We start from the raw sequence: 15,699 nt of genomic DNA, 5'->3' as shown, positions 1-15,699 counted from the left end.
GCAAACCAACAGACAGTTACCTGCACTGAAGTATTCATCCTCAGAAAGCGCCGTCACCTCTGTTTCCAGAGGGAGGGGGTCACACAGGAGGACATCTCGGGCCAGAACGTCACATTCATAGCCATCGTCAAAGAGCAGCCTGTACTTGGCCCCGCCCACATCCTGCGTGATGGTCCCAGAGTAGAAGTAGCCATTGGATGACCACTTGGCTACCACCCGGAGGCCCACCAGGCAGCTCCCAGATGGTGGGAGCCTGGGATCGTCAGAGGTGCTCAGTTGCTCCTGCAGAGGGATTTCAGGTGAGCCACTGCGGCACCGAGGGGGCTCAGCTCGCTCCCGTCCCTCCAGATGTGGACCCAAGCTTGGCTGCCCATCCAAAGAGGTGCCACCGGAAAGTTCTGCCTCGGCCTGCATGGAGCCCCTGTAGAAACAGCGAGAGGGATTACGGGATGCCCAAAGCACTGCCGAGAAAGCTTTGCTTCCATCGCCACTGCTCTACCTCACTCCAGTGGATCGGGAAGTGGGGCGGCCCCTTCGCCCTCGCCCACGGGGGGTGAGAGGCACGCCTCTACACTGCTGGTTGCTGGGGCCTGGGTCTTCTGCCTCGTCTCCCGCTGGAGCCTTGCCATGGTCACGATGGGCTGGGCAGAAACCGGTCCCCTTCTTTGGGCTGGGGAGAGAAGAGGCAGCTTAGCTCCTGCCGGCAGCCCCTACTTCCCCATCGGAAGCCTCTCAGGTTCAGGACACTTTGATCATGGCCGTAAAAGCTCCTTTTCCCTTTGGAAAACCCTGGCTAAAAATTAAAAGATGCGTATTGCAAAACAAGGTGGTAAAATGTAGTCCAAAGTCAATGGTTGAGATGGGTGGCTAAATTGAATAAATAAAGTACCATTTCATAGTCTTTTTCATTACTGAGTTTGAAAGGAACTTTCTATAAAATGTTGACTTTCACAATGTTTTGCCAAACATCTGGACTCTTCACCTCTGTTTATCTACATCTGTCCTGAATAAGTTAAACTACACTTGAGGTTTTAGAGCTCAGTTTTCTGAACTGACATTAACTTCTCTTTGAAGACATCAACTGACTTTCACAGGCCCAAGAATGGCACAACCGACTTCTGTGCAAACTGGCAGGTATTTATTTATTTATTTATTTATTTATTTATTTATTTATTTATTTGTGCTTCTAGACCGCCCCCTCTCCCAGAAGGGACTCGGGGTGGTGTACAGTCCATAGAGAATATCACAAAAATACAATAAAAAATTAAATATTAAATATGTACAGTTTGGAGGAGGTTAAAATGCAATTAAAAGAACTGTACAAAGCTGAATAAATATAATTTTTTAAAATCCCTAAAACAGACACAACAGATTAAAAACCCTAAAATAACCAGATAATAATACATTTGCCAGGAGGGACAGTTGTAATTATGCCAGGCCTGCTAATCGGAACAGGTGAGTCTTCAATTTTTGCCGGAAGGAGCGGAGGTCAGAAGTGGTTCTAATGTCGGGGGGGAGGTCATTCCAGAGGTAATCTCTTAAAGCCCCCACTCACCTTGGCTTCCTGGCTGCGGGCAAGGCCGGGTCTTCAGAGCCCCTTCTTGGGCCCGCAGAGTTTACGCGGCTGCGAGTGGCAGACAGAGCGCTGCTTCCTCCACTGGAAGTGTGCTGAGGTCCCGACGCCTTGGAGGAAAAGGAGCTGAGGTCCCCAAGGTCTCCGGAGGTCAGAGAAAAGGCCCCAGTGCGGGAAGGAGAGACGTCCACCTCGCACTCATAGCAATCCACATGGGGCTCCTCTCGCTCCTGAAAAAGATCAGATTCCAAATGGGAAGGGAGCCACTGCAATCCTCCTCATGGCCCCCTCCACTCAGGCACCCAGCCATTCATCCACCTTTATCAGCACTCCTGCACTCAAGAACGGTATTTTAATGGCCTTTTGAAGGTACAACTCTGTTCGCGTTCTACTGTCATTCCATCTCTCTGACATAAGAGAATATGACACCGTTGAAAGCAACCTTGGAGGTCTTCTAGTCCAACTCCCTGCTCAAGCAGGACACCCTGTACCATTCCAGACAAATGGCCACCCAATCTCTTCTTAAATAATAGATACTACCATCATCCAACAAAAGCAGCCTTGAGTTCCATTGTCATCCCATGGATAAAAAGGAAAGCGTGCAAAACAGATTTTACATTTTGCATCCATTCCTATCTTAAATTGTAGATCTGAGCTGGGATAGGAATGGCTTCCTCTTGGGTTCCTTTCTTCCCTCAGCCTTCCTCCCCTCTTCTGAGTCTGAACGGACGAGGCCCTCGGGTCATGCAGCCTCAGCCTTTCCACCTGACGGGCTCAGGAAGCCTACAGGCCTGGCTTATCATTGTGTCCTGGATCTGGGGTACCCCCTCTAAGACACAGGATTGGCTGGGAGGACCCTAATATACCAGAGAATATTGTTGCTAAACATTTTTATGTGCTCTGGAGGACTGGAATACCCTCAGCCTGCCAAGAGATTAATCGGGCCCAGGCAACTGACTCCACCAATGAAGTCCCTCACCTGGGAGGGGTCTCGCTCTTCGCTTTGGCTCTCAGGCAAATTGGAGGGGTGGGGGGGCTGTCCAGGCCTTCCAGCCTGACCTCCTCTACTTCTGACCACTTCCCTTCCCTTTTCACTCCTGTCCCCCTCAGAGGCCCCAGAATCTGGATCCTTCTGGATGTGACTTGATTCACTTTGCAAACAAAAGTGGCTGCCCCTGTTTTGAAGAGAGCAGAGTATGGAGGAGCCTTTGAGAGCCCCCGTGGCCTGGATATGGCTGCCACTGCGTTTGCCCCAGAGATCCTCTAAAAGACCGACACCTGAGAGCATCACCCTTGAAGAGATCATGCCAGAAACCATGGGGTCCACGGCTTTACTGGGGCCTTATTGGAAACATCCTACCTCAACGACCTTCCGTTCCACTTCGGTGCCATCTTTGTAGTAAACATCTGTGATGACACGTGTTATGAGGGTGCGGACTTCCCGAATTGTTCTGACATGGCGCTGTAGGACTCTACCTGCTGGTGGGTGGGGCAGTTCAAATTCTTCCTCCTTCTGAAGAAAAAAGAAAGTCCAAGATATTTCCAGACATCCTTTCATCAAAACCAAGTAAATTGGGTTTAGACTGAAAAGTTTAGTAATTGACTACTTGGGTGTAAGCTGGTTGTTCTTGCTTCTAATTCTAATCTACCCCTAAAAGTTCACTAGATTCAGCTAAACACAGTCTCAGCAACAGCAGGTTATCAAGCCTGGCCCGTTCTGAAAGAAAGCTAAGCAGGATCAGAGCTGGCTGGTACTTAGATGGGAGCCTAGCAGGAAATCGAAAGGCTACAGACTAGCCTGAGAAGTCAAGCACATGAAAAACTCTTCTCAGAAGTTGGCAAACCTCCTCCAGGATATGCCTCATAAGGATTACATGGACATTGCAATTGGAACTCCCCTTTTCTTTCATCTGGAGAACTGCCAGTTTCACACTCCTGCACCAGAACATCCACTGAGAGCAAACCCCACTCCCTCCCTGACGTTTTCTAGTTTAGGTCATGAAACGCCTGCAAGAAAACAACCCGGCTGAGCGATTAAGTGCACCAAGGAAGTCTCAGTTCAATCCTGAGCTGCAAATATTCTTTATCGGTGAAACAGAACCTAAGCCTTTTACGCATGTTAAAAAACATGTAGGGCTAAAATTGAGAATATAAGATTATCTGTTTATTTCTGTATGATTCCTATTCAAATTCGCTATTTTTCTCCTTTAGTTTCGTGTAGCACAGACACTTAAAAATCATCACTTTCATTCAAATGCATTTTAACTACAACCTACCTCAGTGCAGCCATAAGGAGAACACAAGCAACCCCAAAGGCAGAAAACACAACAATAAAAACCTGTTGAAAAAAATGTTATGTATTTACCATTGCCATAATAAAATATTAGCCAAAGGCCAGTCCAATGAAAAATCCTACTTATCCACTGAAGGTCACCAGAAAATGACCAAGACCTTTCCAGAGAAATTGGCCAATGCTTTAGAGCACGGTTGTCAAACTCCCGGCCTGCAGGACAGATGTGTCACGCACTGGCCACGCCCATGCCCAGTTTAGCAAAGTCACGTGACGCTGCCGTAACGACGTGAGTTTGATACCCCTGCTTTAGAGGCTCTAAGAAATCAGTAAGTAAAAATACCGTTGCACACTTGTATAACTGACACTGCCAATTGCGTCATTCAAACTGCAAAGACTCCTTCATCTGCCAACCAGCAACTTGTCTACAGCATCCCTTAATTCTCACTGACCGGCTGAGCTGCAGTGGCCTTACCCCCCCCCCCCCCGTTCTCATCCAGAATTCCCCAGGTAGACGGGAAGGGAAGAGAGCAGGTGCTGATGTGATGGGCAGAGGGAGAAAGCAACCCAAGCCGGCGACTACACTTAATCTCACCTCACATGGCCAATTTGCCATAGAGATGGGGGGCAGTTTGGAGGGATGAGAGTCCCAGGGCCATAATCTGCAGAGAGTTGCCACCTTCTCCTTAATCTCTACCACAAATGACAGAAACCACAGCAACAGAAAAGAGTTGAACCACTTAAAAAGTCCACATAGTAGACACAGCAGCCACATTGAAAGGAGGGGTCCTGAGAGAGTGAGCTGAGTCCACAAGTCCATTGCAGGAATCCTAATTCAGGCAGAAGCTGCTCCTCTCAAAGACTCCCCCCGTAGAAGGGAGCCCAGCCTCACTGCTCCCTCAACTCAAGAACCAGAAAGCTGAAAAGGACCACAAGACCCATCCACGCTCCCTTTCTGCAACCTGCAGGAAAACCTTTCACCTATCCAGGAGAGGCAGAGGCCACCCTCTGCCCACCTTCCAACTCCACATGGACTGCAAGCAGCTTCTCAGACCTCCTGGCTGCTCCCAGTGTGATCTGCCGGCGTGGCTGCCGGGATGCCTGGAGGGCCTGAGGCTACAGGGACCAATTTTAGCGTCCAGAGCCCACCAGACCAGGACGTTCCTTTCGGCAATCCTGGCAGGGCAGTGTTCGAGACTATCCTGGTTCAGGGGTTGGTGAATCCCAGGATGTGCTGGCAAGACCAATCCCAGCTCTCCCTCAGAACTCACCTTCATCCTAATGCCACACATTCTGGCCCCCAGGCAGGTGCTTTGGCAGCCCAGCATGCCAGCTGGACTCGGGCCTTGACTGCCCCACTCGGTGATCTAGGACAGCCTTCGGAGACCACCAGGGAGCTGCAGCCAGTCCAGAAAGTGCTTGCAGGAATCCCAAACTACTTATCTCCAGGTGGTGATTAGGAGGAGGGGACCGAGAGCAGCCTTTTTCTGCTGTGCCCTCACATTCTGGAACTTACTCTCTGTGTGACCCCTTCCCTCGTGGCATTCCAAGCACCCACCAAACACCCCAAGCCTCCGCCTGCCTGCTCGAGGGATGCTTTCTTTTGCATCAACTCCTAAAAACAGAAACCTGCGCAGGGTTTTCTAATTGAAGCGATTCAATGGTAGCCTCCTGAAATATTCAACATTGGAATTACTTGGTGGGTCTGAATAAGCAAAAATAAATTATTTCTCCTTTATAAATTTCCCTGCTGCTGTCAGGTAGCCGCATTGGAGCTGCCTGAACTCCAAATGGCCCCTCCCTCCCTCACCTGACTGGCCGAGGCCTCTGGGGGGCTTCCGGGCTGCCACATAAAGTCCCGCTCTGTTTGCACGCTAGCGCTGTGCTGCTGGAGCGGAGGACAGGCTGTGCTGGTGCCCACTTCCACCTGAGCGGCAGAAGCCGTCTGCGTGGCAGCCGACACGGGGCCTGCTGGGTCTCCCAGGCACTCCACTGGCACCTGGGTGCTCTTGCCGTTGCTGGGTCCAGGCTCTGGGATGGTCTTTTCTTCTGGTGTGCCCACATGCCCCTTCTTTGGGGCTCTCCGATTCTCCCCCTGCTGAAGTGAGGCAGCGTCAACCTCCAGGGCCTCTCCCACTTCGGCACAGCCTACCGCCTGCTCTTTAGCAATCAGCTCAGAAGACGGGACGTGTCTGCAACTGAAGGAGACACATTTCTGCTGGTCCTTCCAGGTTCGCGATGGCTCATCTTCTTCTTGGGAACTTGGAAAATTGAACAAGTCACCCCTAAAATATAAAAAGAGCAACAAAAAAGCAACTGTTGGATCAGATCCAATATCCTATCTAATCTGATCACTTGTTCCCAACAGTTACAGCCAACAGGCATTGATCTGTCCCTTGAACTTCCCTTGCATCTGATGCTGCCTCTGTGCAATGTAGTTTCCCTTACAGCATGGTTTTCTATTTATTAAATTTATATGCCACCCACTTCACAATCAAGCGACTCTGGGAGGTTGATGCTTGGCTGTGAGCAAGCTCCTCCCCCATTGTCTAATTTTTTGCGAATCTACCCCACAGAGGCATCTCAGGAGACACCGAAGACCAGCAACAGACCATCCCGGACTCTTCCTTTCAACCAGAACCCCAAACGCAGCCTACTTGCCATGGCTACCTTCTCCCTAAAGCTGGAGTCTCTTTCATTCCAGAGGAGCAGCGTAAGAAATGAAGCTGGACAATACTTTCTGGCCACATGGAATCGTTCTGCAATGTCAAAGACTGCAACTCTCAAAGCTGAGGAAATGCAGCAAAAATCTGCTCTCCAGAGGGAGCAAGGAAAAGGTCCAGGAATTGATTCCAGGAATTCTGCACCAAGCCTGTTTTCTTTTCTACATGAAAGCAGCTTCTGTAGCTGCAATCTCTCTGTGCAGCTTCTAGGCTGCGTTTCTTGGAATCTTGCCTCACGCATTCCATGTATGTCTCACGGGGTCATTTGGATAGCCCCTTGTGATCAACTCCACGAGCCCTTGCCTTCCCCTGTGCATCTCTGGATACAGCCTTTTCATACTGCAAGGACGATCTACCCACAGCTCCAGGGCATCTATCTCTACACTAAAACTCTCGTTCCTGTAACCTTCAAGGGAGCAAAACGACCATTGACTTCCCTGAACGGTCCTTCTATGTGCGCTGCGAGGGGAATCCAAGCATGGGTTAACTTTGTCCATTAGCCTAGAGACTGAGTTATGTAATTGTTGACCACGCCTCCTCTGATTGGGTAGTTCAGTTTTGTACGAAGGCTCAGCTGATCCAAGAGAAGGCTCAGCTGATCCAAGAGAAGCAATGAATGACATATAAACGGTAAGTAGGTAAGTAGATATCGTGCGTGCATGTGTGTGTGATTATGAAATCAATGCCAATGCCCGGACCACCCGAAGCCGAGGGCGGGTTTGGATTCCCCTCGCAGCGCACATAGAAGGGCCATTCAGGTAAGTCAACGGTCGTTCTCCTGTGCGCTGCTTGGGGAATCCAAGCATGGGGCATGCCAAAGCAATGAGTCTCAAGGGCGGGACGCCGGCTGGTCAAGGGCCGTGGATGCAACAACCCTCTGTAAGACGGGCCGCCGAAAGGAAGCTTCCGCTGAGGCATATTTGTCCACTTTGTAATGGTGGATGAAGGGCGACGGGGATGACCAGGTCGCTGCCCTACAAATGTCCTCCACCAATGCCTGAGTTGCCCATGCCGCCATAGTGGCCGCACTCCTGGTGGAATGGGGAGTGATGCGCCTGGGCGCTGGTCGAGATTGGGATTCGTAAGCGAGGGCAATGCACGCTTTCAGCCAGCGCCCAATGGTATGTGAAGACACCTTCTGTCCCATGGATGTCGGTTGGAAGGACACAAATAGCGCCTCTGATCTCCTGAATGCTGCCGTGTGCTTCACATAGCGACGGAGCACTCTGCGAACATCGAGATGATGCCACTTCCGTTCCAGAGGATGTGACGGATTGGGGCAAAAGTCTGGAAGGATGAGTTCTTGTGCCCTGTGGAACAGGGAGTTAACTTTCGGCAGGAATGCTGGGTCCAATCGCAAGACGACCCTGTCGTGATGAAATATACAGAGGTCTTCGCGCATTGAAAGTGCGGCCAGTTCCGAGACCCTTTGAGCGGATGTAATCGCCACTAAAAAGATGGCTTTGAGGGTCAACAATCTAAGACCGATGGTACAAATGGGCTCGAAGGGTTCAGCCACGAGAGCCGCGAGTAAGAGGGGCAAATCCCACGTAGGGTAGTGGTGGACTACCGGCGGCTTGAGGTTAGAAGCGCCTTTTAGAAAGGAACGGACCCTCGGATGGCGAGCGAGCGAATGGCCATGGGCACCTCCTATCACCATTGATAACGCTGCGATCTGTCTATGGATCGTTAATCCCTTGTCCAGGCGTTAGTCCCTTGTCCAGACCCAGTTTTTAATACACTATATACTATATTTAATATTTATTATTCTATGTACAGTCTTGCAACCTCCTCCACCTACGTATTTAATTATTTAACTGTTTTGTATGTATTTTATAACGTATTTTAGTGACTGTACACCGCCCCGAGTCCCTTTCGGGAGAGGGGGCGGTCTATAAATATGAATAATAAATAAAATAAAATAAAATAAATTGCAAAAAGTCTAAAACCTGAGAGGTGGAAGACTTGAGTGGGTCCACGGATACTGTCCGACACCACCGGCAGAAGGCCTGCCAAGTGGTCTCATAAATACGGGTCGTGGACGGACGGCGAGCAGCCTGTATAGTGGCGATGACTTTGTCCGAGAAATGCTGACGCATCTGGATCGTCCGCTCACGTGCCACACGGCTAATTGTAGCGGCTGAGGGTTCGGGTGGTGAGAGCCTCTTGCACGAGCTCTATCCGGTTGTCTGGTATTCTCCACGGCCGGGAAATCGAGAGATGGACCAGGTCGGCGTACCAGGGACATCTGGGCCACATTGGTGCTATCAGGAGAACTTCCGCCCTCTCCAACAGAATCTTCTGTATGACTAACAGTACGAGCAGGAGAGGCGGGAAGGCATATAGCAGACCTTCTGGCCAGGGGCTGCGCAGTGTCGGCGTCTTCCGCTCCCGGAACGTAATACCTGGTGAAGAATCTTGACAGGTGTGCATTGTGCAGTTGAGCAAAGAGATCCACCTGGGGTCGCCCGAATCGGTGTTCTAGTTCCTGGAACAGCGTTGGTTGGAGCTGAAATTCCATCAGGTCTGGTTCTGCTCAGCCAATCCGTCTGTACATTGGCTGTGCCAGAAATGTGTTCTGCCCGTAGAGATAACAAGTGGGACTCTGCCAATGGAGAACACGTTCCACTTCCATCATCAAGGCTCGGGACCTGGTGCCTCCCTGGCAGTTGACATGCGCCTTGGAGGCCACATTTTCCGTGAGGACCAACACGTGATTGCCCGTCACCAGGCCCTGAAAGTCTCGGAGGGCTAGGCTGATCACTCGAAGCTCCAGCCAGTTGATGCTGTTCCACAACTCCTGGGTGCTCCAGCGACCTGCGCCACTCTGCCCAAGGCATGGGCTCCCCAACCGAAGAGGCTCGCGTCTGTTGTTACTACAATGCGATCCGGTTCCTTGAAGAGGCACCCCCTGAGGATCCTTGAAGAAGTCCACCAGCGGAGCGAACGCAGAACCTTGGGGGGCAAACGGACCTTGGTCTGTGAGTGGCTGTTGTGAGCCCTCTGAAATGGAAGTAAAAACCACTGGAGAGGATGTGTGTGAAATCTCAACCACGGAAATATGTCTATGCATGAGATCATCTTCCCCAGCAGTTGGGAGAGCACCACGAGGGGAAGAGATCGCTGCGTTTGCACCTGACTCACCAGGGTCTGCAGACTCCGGCGCCTCTCTTGGGAGAATGACACTATGCATTGTTCGGAGTTGATGACGGTCCCGAGGTGGAAGAGCGACGTGGTTGGATGCAGGTGGCTCTTTGGGAGATTCAAGATAAAGCCGTGAAGTTGTTAGTGCTTCGATTGTGGTCCGCAAATCCTGACTCGCCATCTCCAGAGAAGACGACGGGATTAAGATGTCATCTAAATAACAGTTGACTCGTATCAGAATAGTCCTGAGGGATGCCGCAATCACCGCCAGCAACTTGGAGAAGGTCCGTTGGGCCAATGAAGGGCCGAATGGCAGGGCGCGCTATTGGAAATGGCGCCCAGCAAACTGGAAACGCAGGAACCTTTGGTGTGCCGGGTGTATTGGCACGTGGAGGTATGCCTCCTTGATGTCTACGGAGGTTAGCAGGTCGCCCTGCCGTATACAAGCCAGAATGCTCTTGAGCGACTACATTTTGAACCTCTATTTCAAGTAGAGGTTGAGCCATTTCAAGTCTAGGATGGCCCGCCATCCTACTGAGCTTTTGGGGACCAAGAAGAGTATAGAGTAGAACCTTAGCCCTTCCTGTCCCTGGGGCACTCTTTCTATAGCATTTATAGAAATCAGATGGTCGATTTCGGAGTCCATCGGTTGTCTCTTTGCCTGGCATCTTGGTACAGGGCACCTGATGAAGCGCCTCGGGGGAATCGTGAGAAATTCCAGGGTAAGGCCCAGCCTCACGGTCTGGAGTGCCCACATGTCCGATGTGGTTTCTCCCCATTGGGGGGTGAACGATGTGAGACGCCCACAAATGGGTCCCCCCTCGTGTGAGTCACCAGAACCTCCAAAAGGACCCATTGCTGTTCCTGCGAAATGGCTGCCGGGCCTGTTGTTGTTGGCCCTGTTGTCGGCCCCTGTCCCTGTTACCTGGACGGTCCTGAATTCCTGTCCTGTGTCTGGAAAAACGGTCTGGAGTAGGGAGGAACGTATGGGGCAGTGTTGTACCCAGAGTCCCCGGCCCGAAAGGAATGGTTGCTGTCTCATGTCCCCACACCTAGTGGTTGAAGGGAGTACCTTGCGTTTATCCCTATTCTCAATTAAAATAGGCTCCAACGCAGCCCCAAACAGAGGCCCCCCCTTGAAGGGGGTAGAGGCAAGACGCCATTTGGAGCGGAGATCAGCTTGCCAGTGGCGAAGCCAGAGGAGCCGGCGGGATGCCATGTTGGACGCGACTGAGATGCACGAAGGAAACTCCAATGCTGCCACCAGTTTGTTTACATCCTGGTGTAGTCGCAGGTCTTCAGGTGGAATCCTAGACTGCATCTGCTGCAACCAAACCAAGGAGGTTCTGTTGATGGTGCGTTTTGCAGATGACCAGTTCGGCCTTGCGGTCCTTGGCTTTGAGGCCCTCCAAAATCTCAGAAGGTATCAAGGCCGGAGAGGCTAGAGCCGCTACCGGAGATCCACAGTAGGGAACTGAAGGAGTTCGTCCAATTCAGGTGTGGAAGTGTAGAGCTTCCTGTCCCCATTACTAGGGGAGGAACAGCCGTTGGTTGGGACCACTGTTTCTGGACCACGTCCAGGAATCGCTTAGGAACAGGCATCACCTCCTGCTCCTGCACCTGTTCTGTGAAAAAATGGTCAATGGAATCAAGGTCCACAGCTGTGCTTGCTTGAGTGGTGCCCACCTCCCATCTTTGTAATTGCCTTTGCTTTGTATAAAAGCGATTTAAATAAGGCAGGCCAGAATAAACCAGAGAAGGCCGGGGTATCTTGCTCTGGACCATCGTCATCTGAGAGTTCTAGGGCTGCTACGTCCTCCTCCTCACCAAGAATGGAGCCCTCACTGTAGGCAGAGGGTGGAGGTGAAGGAGGGTCAGCCTGAGAGATAGACAGGTCACTGGCGATGGTAGCAGGGACAGGGCGCTTGGCCCTGCGCTGCAGTTCCGCATCCACCCCCTGAGAGATAGCAGCAGAAATCATGCTATGAAGTTCAGGGGGGAGGCTAAATTCAGGCCCATCCCTGGGCCTGAGGCCGTAGGTGTGAACGTGGTCGTGGGCTCTGATTGCGGGGAGGCTTGGCTCATGGTTGGGCCCACTGCAGAGAGATCTGGGGTAGATCGGAGCCCCAAGTCCGTTTCAACCGAACCCCTACCCAGTGGTGTGGGGAGATCGGGGGACCAGCCCTGGACTCCCACTAGAGGAATCGAGGGAGCAGGAGAATGGTGCTCGGCCACTAACCTAGGAGGTGACCTAGGGGTTGGCCCAGCAGCTGAGGCTGATGGCTTGGCCTTCTCCTTGCACTTGGCAGCTCTGTCTGGGGCTGCAGATGACGCGCGTGCTTTGTGCTTTGAGGCCTTAGTAGTTGATCTACTGGCCCTGGTGCTAGGCCCCGGGGTGTCAGATAGTAGCGGGAGGGAACTGGGAGTTCCATCACTGCCTCTGGAACTTGAAAGATCGGCCATAGTAATCTACGCGAGAGATTGAAAGGCTCAAGCTCACTTGAAATCAGGGTAAATCGCTGATAATTGCAAGCCGAATTTACTGTGCTAGTCAAACCGACCTCTGCAGCACAATGAGTCACTCCGGTCACAATGGCGATTGAGCGCGCAATGGCAGGCTCTGCCCTTCCCTCAGACAATTTGGCGCGAAGGCACTAACGGACAAAATGGCTGGCGCGAATTTCAAATAGCAACAAAGATGGCCACCGTTCTATGCCTGTCCGGAGGGAAGGAAGCCGCCGGCAGCTGAAATAGCTCGGCAGGCTCACCCTAGCGCTAGACGGCAAATCGCCTCTCACAACGGCTGCTGGCGGGCAGTCCGCGATGCCCTCCCCAGCGGCGGCGAAACAATCAGGGAAACAAGCGGGAAGTGCTATCTGCGGACCATCACGGCCCGCGCCGACATGAGAGCGGCGAACCGACTCTCACTATGGCCACACATCAGGAAAGAGGGCAGCGAACCAACCCTCTGCTGATTACACCCGCTCCGGCACCTCACTAGCAATTTGTCTGGCGCATGTTCCAGCGGCCGCTAGAGCCGCGAGGAACCAGATAAGAACCTCTGAAAACACAAACCCGATGCGAGAGAAGCAACCCCAGTCCAAAGGAAGAAATCCAAGTCAAATGAGTTAATTATGTGTATTATCCTAGAGGAGAAAAATGTTTTGCATCTCTTTAAAGCTGGACTGTGTTAAAAAACTGAACTACCCTGTCAGAGGAGGCATGGTCTACAATTACATAACTCAGTCTCTAGGCTAATGGACAAAGTTAACCCATGCTTGGATTCCCCAAGCAGCGCACAGGAGAATGGTGCATCGAAGGACAACCATTTTTGAATCGAGGTCCCCCCATGGGCCAACTTACAGAAGGCGTCCAAAATCTGAGATCCCATGGAACTGAAATTTGGCAAATTTTATAAAACATTTTATGATATAATACAAAATTTATAAAACATTTCCTGATGTTTGACTGTGCAATACAATGTAACATGCGCTATTTTCAAGGCAGATGCCATCCCTGGATACCTCCCTGACTTTTTAAGAACTTGACCAGAAGTCATGGGTTGCCTAGTTACATACTAAAAAGGACCTCTTATTATGTTTTCCCACCTTGTGGAAGAATTTCCAAGTTCAACTTTCAAAACATGGTCTGCCTTCAGGAATAAAATTATTTGTTTTTTGCATTATTAAATTTTTCCTCACAGGAATACATTTAAATAATAAAACACCAATTCTGCAGGAAATCACCTTTTTCAAAGCACTACTTCCGAGTCTGTTTAGAACCAACAAGCAATTTCTCAGTCAATATACTCTGTTTATGCATCTAATTTCACTTAGATGTATTTGACGCCACAACAGCTGCTCTGCATTGAAGAGCTTCCCATCCTGTTCCAGCGCGCGAGGCTACACTCCGAAAAGGCCTCCAAGGCAGGGAAGGGAGCAGGATCCAGGGCAGCCTCCCCGAGCCTCAGCGGCCTTTCTCTGCCAGGGGCCATCAGCCAAACCGCAGCGTAGCTGAACTGAAGCTGCTGAGCAATGCAGATATACCAGCATCCCCAGGATGAGGATGGACTTCTGGCCTCTTTTGTTCAAGGAAGATCTGGACGGATGGGGAAGTTCTCCCTTCCAAAGCCAGGATACAGAGTAGAACCATGTCAGTGAAGTGGGACCATCTGGAGGAGACAAGAACTGAGGGCCACACAAATGCCCTCCATCCTCTGCACATTTGGGGTACATTGGCCTACATCTGCAGCCAGGTCTCTGCCCTCTGGCAACCCTTGCCTCTCAAAGAGCTGCTACTTTTCAATTTGTCCAACCTTCTCAACAAAGGAAACGCCGACATGTAGGAACCAGACAGACTTAGCAGACGAGGCTGCACAGAAAAGGGAGTTCTCCATCCCTGCAGAAGGAAGTGGCCAGAAGGCCCAGGGTGGAGCCTTACCTGAACAGGGAAGACAGCTGCCCTGGGCCGGGAGCCTTTTCTTCAGGGCCACAGACTCGAGCGAAAACTGACGGCGTCTTCTGGGAACTGCGGACAGATATGAAAGAGGGAGAGATGCGTAAAGGGCCAATCGTGTCACAGAAGCCAATGCACATTAAGGTTCCCTTCTTCTGCCATCCTGGATGGATTCCCCCCACCCCAAAAAAAACCCAAAGAGGCTTGGGGTGGGGACACGGCAGTGATGCGGGACAAACTCTTCCTTGCCAGAGGTCTTACCTGGGATTGCTTGCTGTGGCCAGCCCATTAGTCCTTTCCCTGGTTTCAGGCTCTAAGGGGAGCAAGGAGAAAGACCTTCAAACAGGAACCATCCTTTCTCCAAACAAAGTCAAGGCCAGAAGCTGCATCTCATTCACATTCAAGATGGCCACCTCAATGTCTCCTTTTCTCAACTGGGTTTCCCAGGGACCAGGTGGGGGACATCCCAATCACTGGAGGCAACCAGCCAAAAAAAAAAGAAGCCAGAACTTCCTGGCCAGCCCCCCCCCCCCCCCGGTCACCATTCCTGGGTGGCCTCTCTTACTCTCCAGGCTGAAAGGCAGAGGCTCGTCACTCTCTTCCATCACGGGGGTCACCAGGTTCCTACGGAGGGAGAGTCCCCCTTCCTCTTCCTCTTCGCAGGCCACCACAGAACTCCCTTGGGGGCTCTCCTCCATGGCTGCAGCACCAGCCGAACCAGCCCCAAAGACACCATCTTTGCCCTCTGTGCCAACCGCAGGCTGCTCTGGATCGCTTCCCACCACTGAAACAAGCCAATAAAAGGACAGCTTCAGGGCTCCCGGGGTCTCTAAAGCAGAGCCAGCAGCAGCCCACAACCGGCTTCTTCTTTTCTGCAAGATCCTCGTCCAGCATCACAGCTGTCATTCAGGCAATGTGTCAACCAGCTCCAAGGGTCCAGCTGGCAAAACTGCATCTGGAAGGTTTTTCTTCACCATACAAGCAAAAATACCATGCAGAGCTTCAGCCCTGCTCTTGCATCCGTGACCCACACAGGCTCCCGCAGAAATCCTCTTCCTGCCCCCAGAGAATCCACCCTCCACTCACCAATGGGTGTGCTGTGCCTGGGGCCTTTCTTGTGATGGCCCTCCAGAGGCGGGGTGAGGGCATCTCTCTCTTTCGCCAACAAGATACAAAATGGTGGCTCTGAAATGACAGGCAAAACAGTTCCACCTCCTTGCTTCTCTTGCCTTCATACCAAGCAATTGATCAAAGCAGCCTTGCTTAAAATGGGATCCCCTGGTTGCTATCAGCCTGGATCGGTCCCCTCAGGCTGCGTCCCTGAAGGAAGGTTAGGAAGGCCAAACTCTGCTGCGCTGGTCCCCCTGCTGCTTGGTGGACAGGTGTTTTTCCACTCCCCATTTTAGGACTGAGCATGAGGGTGAAGGTGGCTCTTCTCACTCCTGGTGAGCCCCTTTCCCTCTCCACCCCATTGGAAACAGTGCATACGAACTATGGGGGAATGGGTGGTGAAG

The 15,699-nt window shown here is 51.6% G+C and overlaps 1 protein-coding gene across 9 annotated transcripts in view; it reads right to left on the bottom strand.

Moving 5' to 3' along the window:
* The window catches only part of TP53BP1 (tumor protein p53 binding protein 1), a 58,678-nt gene that overhangs the window by 9,729 nt on the left and 33,250 nt on the right, over positions 1 to 15,699 (bottom strand). For 7 of the 9 annotated variants that reach the window (XM_081964906.1, XM_081964907.1, XM_081964908.1 and 4 more), the window contains exons 8-16: positions 15,272 to 15,370; positions 14,751 to 14,969; positions 14,447 to 14,498; positions 14,171 to 14,257; positions 5,674 to 6,148; positions 2,934 to 3,086; positions 1,556 to 1,803; positions 500 to 670; positions 21 to 421 (exon numbers count right to left, since the gene is read on the bottom strand). In XM_081964906.1, the coding sequence (XP_081821032.1) occupies positions 21 to 421; positions 500 to 670; positions 1,556 to 1,803; positions 2,934 to 3,086; positions 5,674 to 6,148; positions 14,171 to 14,257; positions 14,447 to 14,498; positions 14,751 to 14,969; positions 15,272 to 15,370 (1,905 nt within the window). The remainder of the gene's footprint in view (positions 1 to 20; positions 422 to 499; positions 671 to 1,555; positions 1,804 to 2,933; positions 3,087 to 5,673; positions 6,149 to 14,170; positions 14,258 to 14,446; positions 14,499 to 14,750; positions 14,970 to 15,271; positions 15,371 to 15,699) is intronic. The other 2 variants (XM_081964905.1, XM_081964904.1) reach the window with 2 other exon arrangements.

Source organism: Natrix helvetica (assembly GCF_964273705.1).
Source record: "Natrix helvetica genome assembly, chromosome: 12".
Classification (NCBI taxonomy): Eukaryota; Metazoa; Chordata; class Lepidosauria; order Squamata; family Natricidae; genus Natrix; species Natrix helvetica.
The sequence above is the reverse complement of the archived record's forward strand: the minus strand, read 5'-3'. Positions and strand labels throughout refer to the sequence as shown.